Genomic DNA, 17,307 nt, shown 5'->3' with positions numbered 1-17,307 from the left:
ATGGACAGAGAAATTTATTAAACTTGCTTGAAAGTTGACTGGTTTCTATTGATGGCCATGATTTGTTAATGCGTGAATACACTCTTCACAAATCTGAAATGTAATCTTGTCTGTTTTGTAGCAACTGGGGAACAAGTTCCTCACTCAGATCTTTCCCTTACTACTATTGTAAGCTTGCTACTAGAGAATGAAGCACTCCAGCCATTCCAACAGATAGATGTTATCAGTGAACCAGGCAGCCCCCGTAACAAAGCTAAACTGGCTTATTTATGAATGGGGTTATTTCTGAAAGCAGTTTACTGAGATTACAGAGCAGCAGTAGGAATCTGCAAACTGCTGACAAAGGGTAATCAAAGAAAAGGCTTAAGCAAGCCTCTGTAATTTAAATATGAGAAATTCTGCAGATGCTGGAAGTCCAAAGCGACATATACAAAGTGCTGGAGGAACTCAGCAGGTCAGGCAGCATCTAAACAGTTGATGTTTCAGGCCGAGACTCTTCTTCAGCACTGGAAAGGAAGGAATTATGTTCCTTATTTGAAAGCAGAATATACTTCTGTAGACGAGCAGGCTGGGATTTTCCCCTGCAGGGACTGTGATACTGGAAATGATATGAGGCAATATTGATTTCAATTTGACCAAGCAGCCATAATCCCAGAGCAATTTCCAAACTCAGATCCGTTTAATTAAATTGTCATTTTTAGTATTCCAGCCAGTGTTTATTGGATTTGGATGTGAAATGCCTACCATTGGTTTAAACAACTGGCTACAACAGTGTGGACTGAAAGACAAAGTTGAACAATAGAATTCCAGTCTCTTCCCAAGAAAATAAACTGGTTTACTCATGTAAAGCTACATTACAAGTGATTTCATTCTTCAGAGTATCGTTGCTGTAAATAAAGAATGGTTGTTCCGAGAATATTGGATGCATTTTGATATGATCCATTGTGTCACGAAGCTCTCTCACCCCTCGAGAAGTATTTTATTATTTCCCCACAAAAGAATTGAAAATGTTGGGCAAACCCTTATTGGTTTCTCACCATTGTTTCTGGGAGCAGAAATGCTTTGCATCAGTGTCAGGTTGAATGACTTCAGTATCATCGTTGCCTGCCCTCAGCATGGCACTCTCATTCCAGAGGGGATGGAGGGTTAAAGAAAAACACTCAGCAGGTCAGGCAGCATCTGCGGAGAGAGAAACAAAGTTGGTGTTTCATATCAGAAAAGTCATTGACCTGACTTGCGACCTCAAGAGGGAATAGAACAATGGTCTGGTTATATTGTTAAATAAATGGCATAGCAAGCCATGTTATTCTGGTGACCCAGGTTGAACCCTGATCTCCAGTGCTCACTATGTAGACTTTGAAACTTGTCTGTGTGACCATGTGGGCTTACTCACGGTGCTCTGATTTCCTTCCACATCCCAAAGATTTGCTGATTGCTCGTTATGTAGCCACTGTAAATTAGTCCCATTATATCTGAGTGGTAAGAGAATCAAGGTTGTATTGGTGGGCATTTGGGAGGGATAGGTTACAAAGATGTTGGTGGGAGAGTAATATTACCCAGCATAGACTCACATCGGACTCCTTTCTATACTATTGGAAGATATAATGCAGTTAAGCGAAAGCGTTTTTCTTCTAAACTGATTACAGCACACTTGATCTGGCTGAAGGCTTTTTAAAGATGAGTAACAAGGGGAATAGAAATAACTAAACTAGTTCTGAATTTACACTTAAAGAATGGGGTAGTTACTTGTTAACGATAGAGTTCTCCAAATTGTTTTTACTTCATTCTTTTAACATGCCCGCACAAATTTTTGATTTTGTAACTCTGATCCCATTTCTGATACATATATTTTTGCAAATTTTGAATGTGGTGATATATCTTGAAAATGTGAATATTAAAATATCTCTTGATGCTGATGAACAGATTAAGTATAGGCATTTTTGATTAAAATGTCAGTCCTTTTCTTCATAGTCTGCTGAATGAGATGTCAGTGAATAGGATCTGTGTAATCTTAGCCACTGTTATTACTGAGTGTGTATGAATCGATGATTGTTGATTAATCACTTGTTCCTTGCTACATCTTATTTTACTGTACTTTCCCTGTTGTTTTAATGCTGTCTGAGCTCTTATTTCATAAGGTAAGATCCTTCAGCTGTATAATCATATCTAGTAAATTGTTGGAGAAAGTCTTTTTGTTCCTTCCACTTCCCTCTTCCCAAATATTAGCTCACAACTAATGCTGGGTTGCATTGCTTTTAGCTCATAACCACAAGCTGACCAAACCAATACAAAAAGCTTGGGTCAAAATAAAGTTGCCGCATTATTTTTGCAGATACCAGCCTAACTCTCAAATTTGATCAGATCCCTGTTGAATTAATTCATTTTGGAGAAATGTGAGGTGAAACATTCTGGCAGGAAAAATGAAGAGAGGCTGTGTAGAATAAAGTATACTATTCTAAAAGAGGTGCAGAGGAGAGTGAATGGAGGTATGTGATTATTGAAAGTGACAGCACAGGTTGAGAAAGGTAATGCATTCGTAAATAATTCAGGGCTTTATAGATGGATCTACGTAGTTTAAATCCAGGGAAGTTATGGTAAACTGTAAATTAAGTCCATCCTTGAATGGAGTATGATATTCATTGATCACCACATCATAGGAAGGATTTGAAGGCATTAGAGATTTGCCAGAAGGACTTAAGGAACGAGGGACTACAGGTACAAGAATGGAGCAGAGAAAATGAAACTACGTTCTTCAGAGAAGAGTCTGAGTGAAGATTTGATAGAAGTACAGTATATCAAATAATGAAGGCTTTGGACATCACGGACCTTAAGATAATGTACCCTTTTGTGGAGTGATTGAGGGCCAGGGGTCACAAGTATAAAACAATGGGAAGAGAATTAAGAGTGACATGAGGAAATCTTTTTTACAAAATGCTTGGTTTGAATCCGGGACAAAAAAAAACTTTCTGAACTGAGATTATGAGAGATTTTGGAGTGAATTTCCTCGTGACCTCTGATCATGCCTAATGAGGAAGCTGTAGGCCAATGTAATTTAATTGGTTTTCATCAATAAAGTAATAACTGCATTGTTGTTCGTTGTAATGATCTATGTCATGTAACTGGTTTTTAGATCCCAGCTAATTAGGATTCTTTCCATCTGTTTTTCCTTGGTAGTTGACCAAAGCATGTTTGAGAACTCCAATACTACACCGATGCCAAAATTTCACCACGGGAAAATCTCCACCTCCACAAGAAGTGCCCTGGCCGGGTCCTCGATGGCCATCGCTGCTGATTCGACAGGGAGATTGGCTAGTAGCAGCAACAACCACCAGCCCCTTAAGAGTGCGATCAACCTGGGGAAGGCCATGGGGGCAAAGGTCAATGACTTGCTTCGGAGAAAAGAGCAGAACGCGGTGACAGATGTCGGTGTGACTGAGGTCAACAAGAATGCAGAGGGGGCCCTTTCAATGGCCGGAAAGGATGAGAACGGGCCAGTGGCCAACAGTGGGATGTGAGTAGCCAACCATGTGAGCAAAATATCTGTTTTAGCAACTGACATTTGGCAGATGTTCTGGGTGTTCATAGAATATGCTGGCTTTTGCAAATACTTGCTCATGTAAATTACATAGAATTTATAGTACAGAATTAGGTCATTTAACCCAACTGGTTTATCACAATGTTTATGCTTCACCCAGACATATTAATGTAAAATACTTGAGAAACAGACTGTACAGTTCATCCTAGCCTTTTCTATGAATACCCATCAATACTAATCCCATTTACCAGCCCTTGATCAGTAGCCTTTCTTCCTTTCTTCCGCATGTAATTATGCAACTTCCCCTTAAACATACTTACAGACTGTCTTTGATAAGTATTGCAACTATAACCTGGCTGTAAATAATCCTATATTAAGCAGCCAGGTTGAAATTGGAATATATTTGAAATCCCCTAAAGATGCAACTGTTCCGAGAGACTGTATGCATGGAGCTCTATAGATTACAAAGCATCTGTAAGAGAGAAAAGACCTTCTGAGTCCTAAGTGATCACAAGGAAAAGTATTCTACACACGTGTCCTGGGAACAGGAAATGGCATTAAAACATGTGCAAATATATTTATTTACCCATTTTAAAATGTGTACAAGATGGGTCTAATTACTCAGCTTCAGTCTGCGCGGCTAATGCTCAGCAGTGTCACCCAGTGGTTGGAGCATGGAAGCACAAGAAGACGTCAACCATTAAGTTCACCTGAGGACAGTCCAAAATTCCTTACAGGCAATTAAGTCTTCTGAATTTTAGTCAGCAGCATAATAATGGAATGAAGCAATGATCAGACATTCTAGTTGACATTGGTTGAGTGATAAATATCGACCAGAACATTAGGAAGAATTCTAACAGTATATTTCAGAATAATGCCTTGGGATCTTTTACATCAACTACAAAAGGAAGGTGGAGTACACAGACAGCACACCTACTGTCCCGTATAGATTTTGTGCTTGAGTGACACCTGAACCTAAAATCTTCGAACTGAAGTCAAGAGAGCAACCAGTGTTTTGAGCATATAGCCCAGTGTCACAGTGTGACAGATGAACAGCAACATCCTCTTAGCACTGGACATTTCATTAGAAGTGAAGATTATTAATATTGCATTGACTGGCATATTTGCCCGGATAACAGTGATACTGCTTCAAAAGTAATGAAATATATCCAAAAGACACCCCAGGAAATGACAACACTTTTATTGGAAAATATTCTGCCTCATCTCTCCGTGATTAACAGCACTGATTGCATGGGATGCTTCTCATAATATTTGGCTTTAGCTATAACAATACTGAAGTATGAATTTTTGTGCTGGGTATCCTGTGAATTCATTATGTGGTCCAATCTTTTCAATTGGTTTTCATGTTGACGGAATTTAAATGGAACTGAATATTCACTGCCAACCTGAGCACCATTGGTTAATAAAGCATTTTGTGCCGCCTCAGTAGAAAACCATTCTTAGTCTTATCTCAGATGGGCTGGATATGGTGGGCAATTCTGGAGGCTCCCAACTCACTGACTATTTTTCTATCTGCACTTGAAGATAACACTCTCAAGAAATCTAGTGTCAAATGTGAGCTTCTTAGGATGTACATTGGGAAATCTGCCCTCCAAATAAATCTGCAACAGATTTTTCTTGCTGCTGAAGGAAAGGGGAAGAGGGTAAGAGATTTTTAGGGGACCTGTTTCACCCAGAGAGTGGTAAAGATCTTGGATGTATTACCTGAAAGAGGGGCTGCTGACAGCATTTAAGAAGTGTCGTAACTAGCACTTAAATTGCCGAAAGATGGAGGGCTGCAAGCCAGGTGCTGGTAAATGGGATTAAAGTAGATGGGTCAGCATGGCTGTGATTGGCCAGAAGCCCTGCTTCTGTGCTGTGTCACTGTATGACTCTATGACTCAGTTGAGAGGAACTCCTGCTATCAAGAAATGATAGTTAATCTTATTTTACACTTTGAATTGAGTTCATTGTCTTTAAGTGTGCTAAGCATTTTTATTATCAATATTTTTAGTTGTAATCTGTATTTGAATCACTGATTGTTAATTTTTTTTCGCACTTCTGAAGGACTGTTGAGAAACAAAATGGGGTGGCATGGTAGCACAGTGGTTAGCACGGCGCTTTACAGTACCAGCGACCCAGGTTCAATTCCCACCACTGCCTGTAAGGAATTTGTACATCCTCCCTGTAACTGTGTGGGTTTCCTCTAGGTGCTCCTGTCTCCACCCACGGTTCGCGATGTACTGGTGGGAAGGTTAATTGGACATTGTAAGTTGTCCCATGATCAGGTTATGATTAAATCAAGAGGTTGCTAAGCAACATGGCTCAAAGAGCCAGAAGGGCCTATTCCACATTGTTTCACAATAAATGACTAAAAGTACATTTGAAATCTATGATTCACCTGCAGCTTAGCCAGTCATCAAAGATCTTTCTTCTGGTGTTCTGTGTCATGGCTTTTCTTTGCCATTGCATTGTCCATTGGCATATTCTCACCGGGAGATCTGCAGAAGGTAACAGTGTGAATGGGCAGCCTGCTTCCAGCGGAAGGTTTCAGCCTATTGACTCCCAAACTGTGGTAAAGAAACATCACTGGAGCTGCAGGTGGTCAGGATCGTTTATGAATCTGAGTCAATCCCAATGTCTGGATCAAAGCCAAAACTGAAACTTGTTGCTTGTAAATTGCGTCAAGTTTCTTAAATCAGACACAAATAGGATGGAGAGAGATGTATTCCAGCTACCATGTATCTTGTTTTCTTTTGACTCACATTAAAGTTGCCAACCTTGCTAACCTGTACCTCCTTTACTTCTAGTCAGAGCCTCTCAGAGTCATTCCCTCGGCTGGAGCCACCTCCACCGACAGCCAAAAAGAGGACTCCCAGGGCCCTGAAGACCACTCAGGACATGATGATATCATCAGTGCCAGTGGTTCATTGTGGAGACATCTCTGACGTATCCATCAACTCCATCTCCGATGTAGCGGCACAGCAAAATAATCAAGCACTGGAAAGTAAGGCCGGCAATGGGGATTCCTCCCTCGTCAGCACTGCGGAGAACCTGACTCCTAACCTCATCGCTGAAGCCAAATCAGAAAACAAACACTGCGGCATGCCAGAGGGTGTCGAGGACCTTGCCAAGGCTGCCCTTTCCGTGCCTGATCTGTTGAATAAAGAGCCTGTAGATGTCAAGCTCAAGCCATCTGGCCCAGAGAAAAGGATGGCCTCCTCCCCATGCCCCGATAAGGCTTGCTTGCGGATCAGCATTAGTGAGGATGATCTTTTAGGGGAGGACTGTGAAAGCTCTGGAGTGCTGAGACAAAGATGTTCAAGTGTTGAAAATGAGGAACACCACCCAGACTTGCTGTCATTCGACTAGGCTCTTGTGGGGAACTTTCACTTGTTAACACTGGGACTGTCAAATCTTACTTTTGTTGGATGATATCAAATTCTCTGCAATGTGCTTTAATCCTTTGCAAAGTTTCACACCAAACTTCATGACCATTATTCTAACCGTTACATTTTAGATCCAGGGGAGATTCATGTCAAGGTTTAAACACAGGGTTAGTTGCACAATATTCTGTGCCGCCCTCTTTTTGAGGACAGTAGTTTGGCTCCGAGCTGACCTTTAAGCCCAGTGGGGATTTGATGTTGTATCACCATTTGAAAGATCACAATCGCTGGTGCTGCTCTAAAAGGATTCACCTTCCCACTGGTCACCTGGAAGATGATAGAAAACTAATGGAGAATGCAATGTTTTTTTTTGAATTGAGGCATTGAAATTACACTGGAGGTCAAGTTGCTTGGGCAATTGATCTAACTCTCTCCTATTTTTTAACAATACAGTTAGCCTATTTATTTTAAACAACAGAGCACCTCTGGTAAAGCGGCAGAGATTCTCATTTCAGATCAGCACACCATCTGTCAGACTTTCCAGTCTGCAATGTTAGATTGTGGGCTCGATTCTAAAGGTAAAGCTAGAAAAGTCAACAAATCTGGCCTCTCTTCCAACTGTTCACCAAAGTTACTAATTAACCTTTATCCACTTGCAAAGCCTGTAAGCAATAATCTAACACTAAGTGCCTGAATTATGCCTTGTGTGCAGAAACCTTGCCGCAGTAAATTTGGCTCGGTGAGCTCCTCACTAAATATTTTTCCTTACAATTTACTTCCTGCAAGCCTTCAGAAAAGGGAAGGAAATATGGGACATGTGGCAGAGTGTTTGAAAAGAAAGTTGAAACCTTAAAAAGAACAGTACAAGGGAAGCTCTCTGCAAGTGAACGAAACTTAACGTAGTTGTTGTTTTAGGAAATAAGAATTTATTTTAGGTTAATATTATTACATTGATTATGAAATCAAAACTTTATAAAGCATATCATTAAAAAAAAGTCCAGAAGTCATATGTATTTCAAAAAGCTTTTACTCTCTTTCAAAAACTGGATCATTTAAGTGCGCCGTAATTTGCTAACATGCCAGTTAAGCATCTATTAATTAGCTGCTTCCTGTATTAATGGAATCCACACATTCAGACTAACTCATGTTGTGCTGCTCTCCAAAATTCCAGTCTAGACAGAAGCTATTTCCAAAGGTATATTGGTGAATAGTTTTATTTAATTTTGTTTTTACTTACTAGTTTACTAATTTTAATTATTTCGATTAGTTTTGTGAAAGTACAATAAATCCTCTCATTCACCCCAATCCTCACATCTACCTCATGGCCCTCTTCACAGTTTTTGCTTTGGGAAATCTGGAAGAGGGAAGTGTGTATTCAATATGGGTTTCAGCATATCACTGCCCAAACTCTCAACTTAAGACACACAGTGTGTGGTGTATTGCACTGGCAGTCTTGTTTTAATGTGAGTTACATTCATTAAAGTGGTGGTGCGAGGGTCGGGAATTGCCTTAGGGAGGAAGTTTTCCCAATCAGTGTCAATCTTATGGAAACCTGTGACCTACTGATTTCTGTAGAATGGATCTGAAAATATGACTGGTGTTTCAAATTTAGTGGTTTCATTCAAACACAAATGTTAACACTTAAAACCTGTAGTGTTTATTTGCTTTATTTTATAAATTGAAATCTTTTTAAAAAATTGCGGTTTTCTTTGAGATTTTAATTGTGGTGGGCATAGTCGCTCTCTCTGAATCGCTTTCAATGATTTACTAGTACTAGGCTTAATTAGATTGCCATTGTAATTTGTAATGTTTCAGGTATCACCCTTACTTTATAATTCACTCACACGTGTGGTAATATTGTATAATTAGGCAATCTACAGCTGAGGAAGAGGGAACTAGAAAATTAATCATCTGCAATTTTGTTTAATTTCGTAGTAAATGTGTTGTTGTAATGAGGCACATTACATTAACAGTTCAATTTATCTCATATTTTTGACGAGTTCAGAAGAGACAACATTAAACCTTTTGTCCATCATGTTTTTAGTTCTGGAGTGAGAGTCGCCATCAATTTTAAGATGACTTTAAATGTCAGAATTGTTACTGGCCCATTACAAAATGAAATTTGATTAACACTTGAAAAAGTAAAGTTTGCAAAGCTTCTCTAAAAGTGTAGAGCTATTAGTTAAGGCCTTTCAAAAAAAAAGTGGCCTCAATTTGTGCTGTGAGAGTCCATTATATTGATATCCCACTTCATATCTTTTAATACAAAATTTAAGTTCATTAAAAATTTTATATTTTGTTCAAACTGACTTTCCAATTGAGTTAACCAAAGGAAAATAAGTTGATTTTTCCCCCATCAGATGTTTTGTTAAATGAAAATTTTGAAATGCATCTGTTTCTTTTCACAATTTTGGCCATTGAATTGTTGAGAACCAAGTCTAAGTTACATTGGTGCAGATTTAGTGGGAAGGAGAAATTTCACAGAATTTATTTGGCCACTCAATCCCTGTTCCCTGGTTTCTCATCCATGACTTAAAGCAAAGACTAACTATTGCAGTACATTACAGTCGGCCCTTCTTATCCGTGAGGGATTGGTTCCAGGACACCCACCTCCCCTGCAGATACCAAAAAACGTGGATGCTCAAGTCCCTTCTCAGTACAGTGGGCATTAGGACCCCGCGGAATCCCAGACCTTATTTAACCTGTCTCAGTGCAGTGGACTTTAGGACCGTCGGAGCTCTGAATCCGCAGTGTTTCTGTTCACGAAAATAATCACGATCACGATTGAAAATAAAGTGGAAATGATAAAGCGATTGGAAAGAGGTGAAATGCCATTGGTCATTGGAAAAGCATTAGGCTACAGTCGGTCAACGATTGGAACAATTTTAAAGGATAGAGTGAGAAAGGCCCTGCCCAGATGAAAGCTACAATTATCACTCAGTAACGCAGTGGTTAAATTATTGAAATATGTATGTTTCTTAAGTGTTTTATATGCATAGAAAGGTAAAATATATACTATATACTAAGACAAACATTTGACTAACTGATGCTAAATAATCCCGGATGTACCTGTTCTGACTTACTTAGTAAGAGAACTTACGGATTTTTTTCGATCCCGATCTACAATAACCCACGCACATCCTCCCGTATACTTTAAATCATCTCTAGATTACTTATAATACCTAATACAATGTAAATGCTATGTAAATAGTTGTCATACTGCATTGTTTAGGGAATAATGACAAGAAAAAAAAAGTCTGTACATGCTCGAACAACAAGTGCAGGAGTGAGAAATTCTGGGCTTTCCCGATCCACGGTTGGTTGAATCTGCACAAGTGGAACCCGTGGATAAGGAGGGCCGACTGTATAATGTGACCAATAATCTCCTATTAGTACTGGTAAAGATAGAAGCAGGAATAGTAGGGATATGGGAAGGTTCTCACGGAACTACCTTATTCTTTATGGGAAAAAACAGATGATAAAATACTTGTCAGGCCTACACTAGGGCTGCGGTCACCATTCAGAAATTATTTAATGGACAGGTACGTTGTAAGGGCCTGCGCCTTGTTGAAGGTTTCACCCTCTCGAGGAATGTTCTGACATTGGCTCCTGAGACAGAGATCACAAGTTGCCGGATGCTGTGAAGAATTGCATAGGTGTCATGTTATTCTCTACCAAAGTGTGCATAAAAGGCTTTGAGTTCATCAGGGAGTGAGGCATCACCTAGCAGTTACGCTGTTAGGTTTCGTCACATGCCGGTGATAATAAACCTGATTCTGATTAATAAGTAATGGCGCGTGAATACTGCTGCAGCTGTCGAGATCCAATTGCGTCTATAACTTTGCACGGGATTGCCCTTTTGCTCTCACAATAGCCTTCCATAGGTTGCATCTGGACTTCTTGTCGGATTCTGAATAACTAGTCTTGAACAGCACAGATCTAGCCCTCAGCAGACTGCGAACCCCTTGGTTCACCTAGGTCTTCCGATTCAGGAAATTCAGTATGTTTTTGAAGGCGCACACCCAACCGCACAGGTCTTACTGGAATCAGTAATAGATGTGAACTGCAAGATCCCTCTGTTCCTCTACCCTGTCTAGAATCCTGCCATTAACCCTGTATTCTGCCTTCAAATTCAACCTTCCAATGTGGATATCTTCACACTTCACAGATCAAAATGACAAAATTTGTGCAATTTCTTAGTGGAAAGCAATCTGACTGGTATGGAGCTTCCAATGCATAGAATTACACGAGGCTGCAAAGGATTGTAGTTTCAGCCAGCGCCACCTTGGGCACAACCATCTTCACCACTGAGAGTATCTTCAGGAAGGCAGCTTCCATCATTAAGGACTTCTCACCACTGTCGTCAGGGAGAAAATGCAAGAATCTGAAGTCCCACACTTAGTGATTCAGGAACAACTTCTTCCCCTCCATTATCTAATTCTCCACAAATTCATGAACACTACTACATTATTCCTTTTTCCTTACTCTACTTACTTTGCAATTTATGGTAATTTTATATACTTGCACTGTACAGCTGCCACAGAACAACCCATTTTGCATCAAATAAGACAGTGATAATAAGCCTCATTCTGATACCTTTCTAACTTCATCTGCTTCAGCAATGTTGAGAGCTGTGCAATCTTGTCATCCCCTCTAAACGCTAATCTGTGTTAAATTTATTGCAAGCTTCATTCTTCTCCCATTGCATGAGTTTAATGAGACCGATGCTTAACTGTACATCTCTGCCTTTCTCATCAGTGCAGTGCCTTTCCACAAAGAGAATTTTATATAAGGTATAATACGAAGGTCGATAAGTTCAAGATTTAAAATCATTTGCCTGCCTGTTCAGTCTATTGTGTTTATGAAAAAGCGCGTCACATCAGAATTAAGTTTTGAGTGGATTTAACCCCTAACTTTGCACGCTGAAGGAATCTTACCAGTGTTAGTTGCCTCGAGTGTTTTGCACATCTAGAAGAAGAGATGTCAACTTGTACAGTGGGACTGTGACATCATTAAATCTAAGCAGAGGATCACCATAAGTTCTGAGGTGGTCTTGAGAGAGTCAGTCAAGTGGATTTAGTAACAAGATGGAGATAAGCGTAGATGAATGGTAGATAGATCAGGTGAGACAAAGGGCCTATTTCTGTGCTGTATCACCCTGTGACTTGTTTTGAATGATTTGTCACTCCTGCTTTAGTTGTAGAAGCTTTCCAGAAATCTAATTTCTCTGCAGATAACAAATCCTTTTTGCCCACAAAATACTGGATTGTGAATCTTCTGTCTCCTTGTGGATGTTCTAAATCGATGCAGTCTGCCGGAAAAAGAAACACTTTCTCACCTTGGCACTGATACACATTTCAGTATCTAAATGCAAGAATATCTTCAGTTATAATTCCTTGCTCAGAAAATACACAGAGATCTTAATTCTTTGTGCTGTAGAGTAGACAATACTTGCTCTGGAAATATATGTGCTTGATTTATTTAACATGAAGTATCTTAGAGGGATACATTGTTGTGAGTTTCGCAGCAAGCAGGGATATTCTCACCTTGAATGGCATTAATATAAGGCACAGAAGGTCATTATGATATCAGGTTTCAGTTCAAACAATGTACAAAAAGTAGGATAAATATCTATTAATGCCAGGTTATAAGGATAAGCTTCAAACTCCTCTTGACTAGTGCAAAAATCTTATACACGTTCAAGGCTGTCTGACACAGACCGCTCACAGTAAAACAGGCCTGAACTGGACAGCTGAATGTGCTGCCCTGTCAGGGAACCAGGCTTGCCTGGGATCTACAGTGCAGAAGCCCAAAGCATTAAATCCAGTAAGGCAAATCCTCCAAGTAGTTGACGGTCTTTACTTCACCCAGTCTCTCCTGTCCCGTTTCACCCCTGACCTTCAGAACTTCTCGTGTTTCGCAGGTATCTCGTTACCTTTCCACTCCACTGGTCTCTGGCCTGCTGAAGTATCTGGTCCCGAGTGTTTGCTGGTCCTTTCCAAAAATCCCCTTACCTACACCTCAGATGCTACTCCTGTTCCTTCCTAATGACTTTCTTTCTCTCTCCCCTATCCCTGTTGCTCCCCCCCCCATAGCCCCTCTCTGTTTCTCACTCTCTCTTATTTTCTCTCACTCTCTCTTATTTTCTCTCTCTCTCTCTCTCCCTCCCTCCCTCCCTCTCTCACCCTCTCTCTCTCCCCCTCTCTCTCTCCCCCTCTCTCTCTCCCCCCTCCCCTCTCTCTCCCCCCTCTCTCCCCCTCCCCCTCTCCCCCTCCCCTCTCTCTCCCCCCTCTCCCCTCTCTCTCTCCCTCTCCCTCCCCCTCTCCCTCTCAATAGACAATAGGTGCAGAAGTAGACCATTCGGCCCTTCGAGCCTGCACCGCCATTTTGAGATCATGGCTGATCAATTACTATCAATACCCGATTCCTGCCTTGTCCCCATATCCCTTGATTCCCCTATCCATAAGATACCTATCTAGCTCCTTCTTGAAAGCATCCAGAGAATTGGCCTCCACTACCTTCCGAGGCAGTGCATTCCAGACCCCCACAACTCTCTGGGAGAAGAAGTTTTTCCTTAACTCTGTCCTAAATGACCTACCCCTTATTCTCAAACCATGTCCTCTGGTACTGGACTCTCCCAGCATCTGGAACATATTTCCTGCCTCTATCTTGTCCAATCCCTTAATAATCTTATATGTTTCAATCAGATCCCCTCTCAATCTCCTTAATTCCAGCGTGTACAAGCCCAGTCTCTCTAACCTCTCTGCGTAAGACAGTCCAGACATCCCAGGAATTAACCTCGTGAATCTACGCTGCACTTCCTCTACAGCCAGGATGTCCTTCCTTAACCCTGGAGACCAAAACTGTACACAATACTCCAGGTGTGGTCTCACCAGGGCTCTGTACAAATGCAAGAGGATTTCCTTGCTCTTGTACTCAATTCCCTTTGTAATAAAGGCCAACATTCTATTAGCCTTCTTCACTCTCCCTCTACCTCTCCCTTTCTTTTGAAGGAGGCTTGTGGTATGAGTAAGGTAAGATTTTTTTAAAAATGGTTTACTTTCATGGTTTTAATTTATCTTTTAATGAAATTTGTGAATATGTTAATATTTTATCATCAGCATCAGTTTTAGTAGTTTTTGAATTTTTAATGCTTTTTAAAATATTTTCTGAATAGTACTCTAAGATTCACAGTGGTGACAGAAGGCAACTTTGGCTTGTGACAAAGCCTGACAAGGGTATCTGAGGGGAAAGTCTGGATTACACTGCTCCAGACCTGGTGATTCATAGAACACACTGTCCACCTTTTGGGTGTGTTTGGCCATCTGCATCCAGATCAAGTAAGTGGATAGGTAATAAGCCTGGAAATCCAGAAAGATCCTACTGATAAATGTTGCTTCTCTCTGCATTGACGCTGCCTAACCTGCTGCGTATTCATCACTATTTTGCATCAACCCTATTACATACATGTTGTGAGCTGTCACATTCACAGTTCACTCCTCTAAAGTGAGAGGCTCAAATCTATTACTGTTTGATTTATTTTCTCATAATAATTCTGTTGTTGAATGGAAGCACAAACAGAGCCAAACATGTGAGAGTGATAACCTGTGATTCTTGGCATTCTGAACCATATCTTTGCCATACATCTTCATTGGAACATGTTTTCCCAGTTAACCTAATTGAAGTTTAAAAAGGGTAAATAATGGGGGTACTCAAGAGGTCAGGCAGTGTGCATTCAAACCATAGGACTAAGGAATAGAAGTAGGTCATTCACACCATCAAGTCTGCTCCACCATTCCATCTTGGCTGATTTATTATCCCTCTCAACCCTATTCTCTTGCCTTCTCCCTGTAACCTTTTATACCCTGATTAATCAAGACCTATGAACTTCTGCTTTAAATATACCCATTGACTTGGCCCGCACAGCTGTCTGGGACAAAGAATTCTACAAATTCACCACCCTCTGGCTAAAGAAATTTTTCCTTATTTTTGTTCAAAATGGATTTCCCTCATTTCTGAGTCTCTGTCCTCTGGTCCGAGACTTTTCCACTGCAAGAAACATCCACTCCACTCTCTCTAGACCTTTCAATATTCGATAGGTTTCAATGAGATCCCCCATTCATCTAAACTGCTGCAAATACAGACCCAGAGCCATCAAATGCTCCTCATATGGGAAGCCTTTCATTCCTGGGATCATTCCTGTGAATCTCCTCTGGGCACTCTCCAACAGCACATCTTTTCTTAAATAAGAGGCCCAGAGCTGTTCACAATACTCCAAGTGCAACTCTGACCAACGCCTTATAAGGCCTCAGCATTACATCCTTGCTTTTGTATTCTAGTGCTCTCGAAAGGAATGCAAACATTGCATTTGCCTTCCTCACCACCGATTCAATCTGCAAGTTAACTCTTAGAGAATCCTGCATGAGGACTCACAAGTCCCTATGCACCTCTGCTTTTTGAATTTTTTCCCCCATTTACAAAATGTTCCATGCCTTCATTCTTTCTGCCAATGTGCATTACATTGCACTTCACTACATTATATTCCATCTGCCACTTCTTTGCCCATTCCCCCAATCTGTCTAAGTCCTTCTGTAGGTACCCTGCTTCCTCAACACTACCTGCCATTCCACCTATCTTCATATCGTCCACAAACTTGACCTCAAAGTAATTAATTCCTTCCTCCAAATCACTGGCGTACAACATGAAAAGAAGCAGTCCCAGCACCAACTCCTGCAGAACATTATTAGTAATCAGCAGCCAATCAGAAAAGGCCCCCTTTTTCCCACTCTTTGCCTCCTGCTGGTCAGCCAATCTCTTATCCATTCTAGTACTTTCCCGTAACACCATAGTCTGTTATGAAGCAGCCTCATGCGCAGCACCTTGACAAAAGCCTCCTGAAAATCCAGATAAACAACATCCATTGACTTTCCTTTGTCTATCCTGCCTGGTACTTCCAAAAAGAATTCCAACAGACTCCTGACGAAGGGTCTCGGCCCGAAACGTCGACAGTGCTTCTCCTTATAGATGCTGCCTGGCCTGCTGTGTTCCACCAGCATTTTGTGTGTGTTGTTGTTTGAATTTCCAGCATCTGCAGATTTCCTCGTGTTTGTTCCAACAGACTTGTCAGGCAAGATTTCCCCTTGAGGCTGACTTGGGCCTATTCTATCATGTGCCCCCAAATACCCCAAAACCACATCTTTCCCATCACTGAAGTCAGGCTAACTTGCCTATAATTTCCTTTCTTCTGCCTCCCTCCCTTCTTCAAGAGTGGACTGACATTTGCAATTTTCCGGTTTTCAGGAACCATTCCAGAATCTAGTGATTCTTGAAAGATCATGATGAATGCCTCCACAATCGCTTCAGCGACCTCTTTCAGAACACTGGGGTGTAATCCATCTGGTCCAGGTGGCTTACCCGCTGCAGACTTCTCAGGTTCCCAACCACCTTCTCTTTAGTAAAATCAACGACACTCACTTCTGCCCCCTGACACTCTGTAATTTCTGACATTCTGCTGGTGTCTTCCTCAGTGAAGACTGACACAATATACTTACTTAGTTCCTCTTTTTTTATATAGACAATATACTTGCTAGGTTCCCCCATTACTAGCTTTTTAGCTTCACTTTCCAGAGAGAAACTGCACTGATATTTCAGGTGGAGGGCTGTGGAAAAGAGAAAACACACGATAAGACACCGCTGAACTCTGCCTTATGTTCATTCTGTGTTGCATTTGCTGATTAGTGCCATTTTGGTAGTCTCCATGATCAATAAGAGGGATGACATATCTTGTGCTTAAATCTGGGTTTATGCCAATAAAAATGCATGTGAAAATCCAGTAGGTTGGGATAGCTGCAAAAGGGTGTGAAGGAGTTAACCAATAATCCGAAAAGGCGCCAGAAACCTGCGATCAAGTAGGAAAGCTAACAAGACTGTATTGGAATTGATGGTCATGGAAGGGAGTGTGGCCTTTTAGAGGCAGAAACTGCCTAATAGAGGGGGTGGGAATGGGCAAAATACAAGTATTGCAATGGAACCAAAATTAGCCAAAAATGATGAATCTACCATGTTTAAGGTCTCGACCTCTCACCTTCAGTCTGGTCAAGAAATGAGATACCTATTGCAACCCCTGTCCATTTTACTGGGGAATGTTCTATATGATATAAAGGGTAAAGGTAACATCATGAGACACTGAAAAAGTTGGGCTGTAATGTTTTGAGTTTTGTCAGTTCAATTGTAATTTAAAGCTTTTTTTTTAATGATAAAGAATACAACAAAGAAGACAGAAGGAAACGATTTTATCTGCTGGGGGAACTGGAGCAAAAGATTATGAGGTTAAAATGAGATGCAGGGCTCCTAGAAGTGAAACTTCCTGCTCAAAAGGCAGGGTCA

The 17,307-nt window shown here is 40.9% G+C and overlaps 1 protein-coding gene across 7 annotated transcripts in view; it reads left to right on the top strand.

Annotated features, from left to right (window-relative positions):
• Nucleotides 1-9,937, top strand: part of nos1apa (nitric oxide synthase 1 (neuronal) adaptor protein a) — a 461,766-nt gene extending 451,829 nt beyond the window's left edge. For 6 of the 7 annotated variants that reach the window (XM_073063530.1, XM_073063529.1, XM_073063532.1 and 3 more), the window contains 2 exons: nt 3,175-3,511; nt 6,346-9,936. In XM_073063530.1, the coding sequence (XP_072919631.1) occupies nt 3,175-3,511; nt 6,346-6,907 (899 nt within the window). In that variant the 3' untranslated portion in view covers nt 6,908-9,936. Of the gene's footprint in view, nt 1-3,174; nt 3,512-6,345 lie in introns of all 7 variants that reach the window. The other variant, XM_073063531.1, reaches the window with a different exon arrangement.
• Nucleotides 9,938-17,307: the final 7,370 nt, after the last annotated feature.

This window comes from Hemitrygon akajei, chromosome 12, assembly GCF_048418815.1.
Source record: "Hemitrygon akajei chromosome 12, sHemAka1.3, whole genome shotgun sequence".
Taxonomy (NCBI): Eukaryota; Metazoa; Chordata; class Chondrichthyes; order Myliobatiformes; family Dasyatidae; genus Hemitrygon; species Hemitrygon akajei.
Note: the sequence above shows the minus strand (reverse complement) of the source record. Positions and strands in the feature narration are given on the sequence as shown.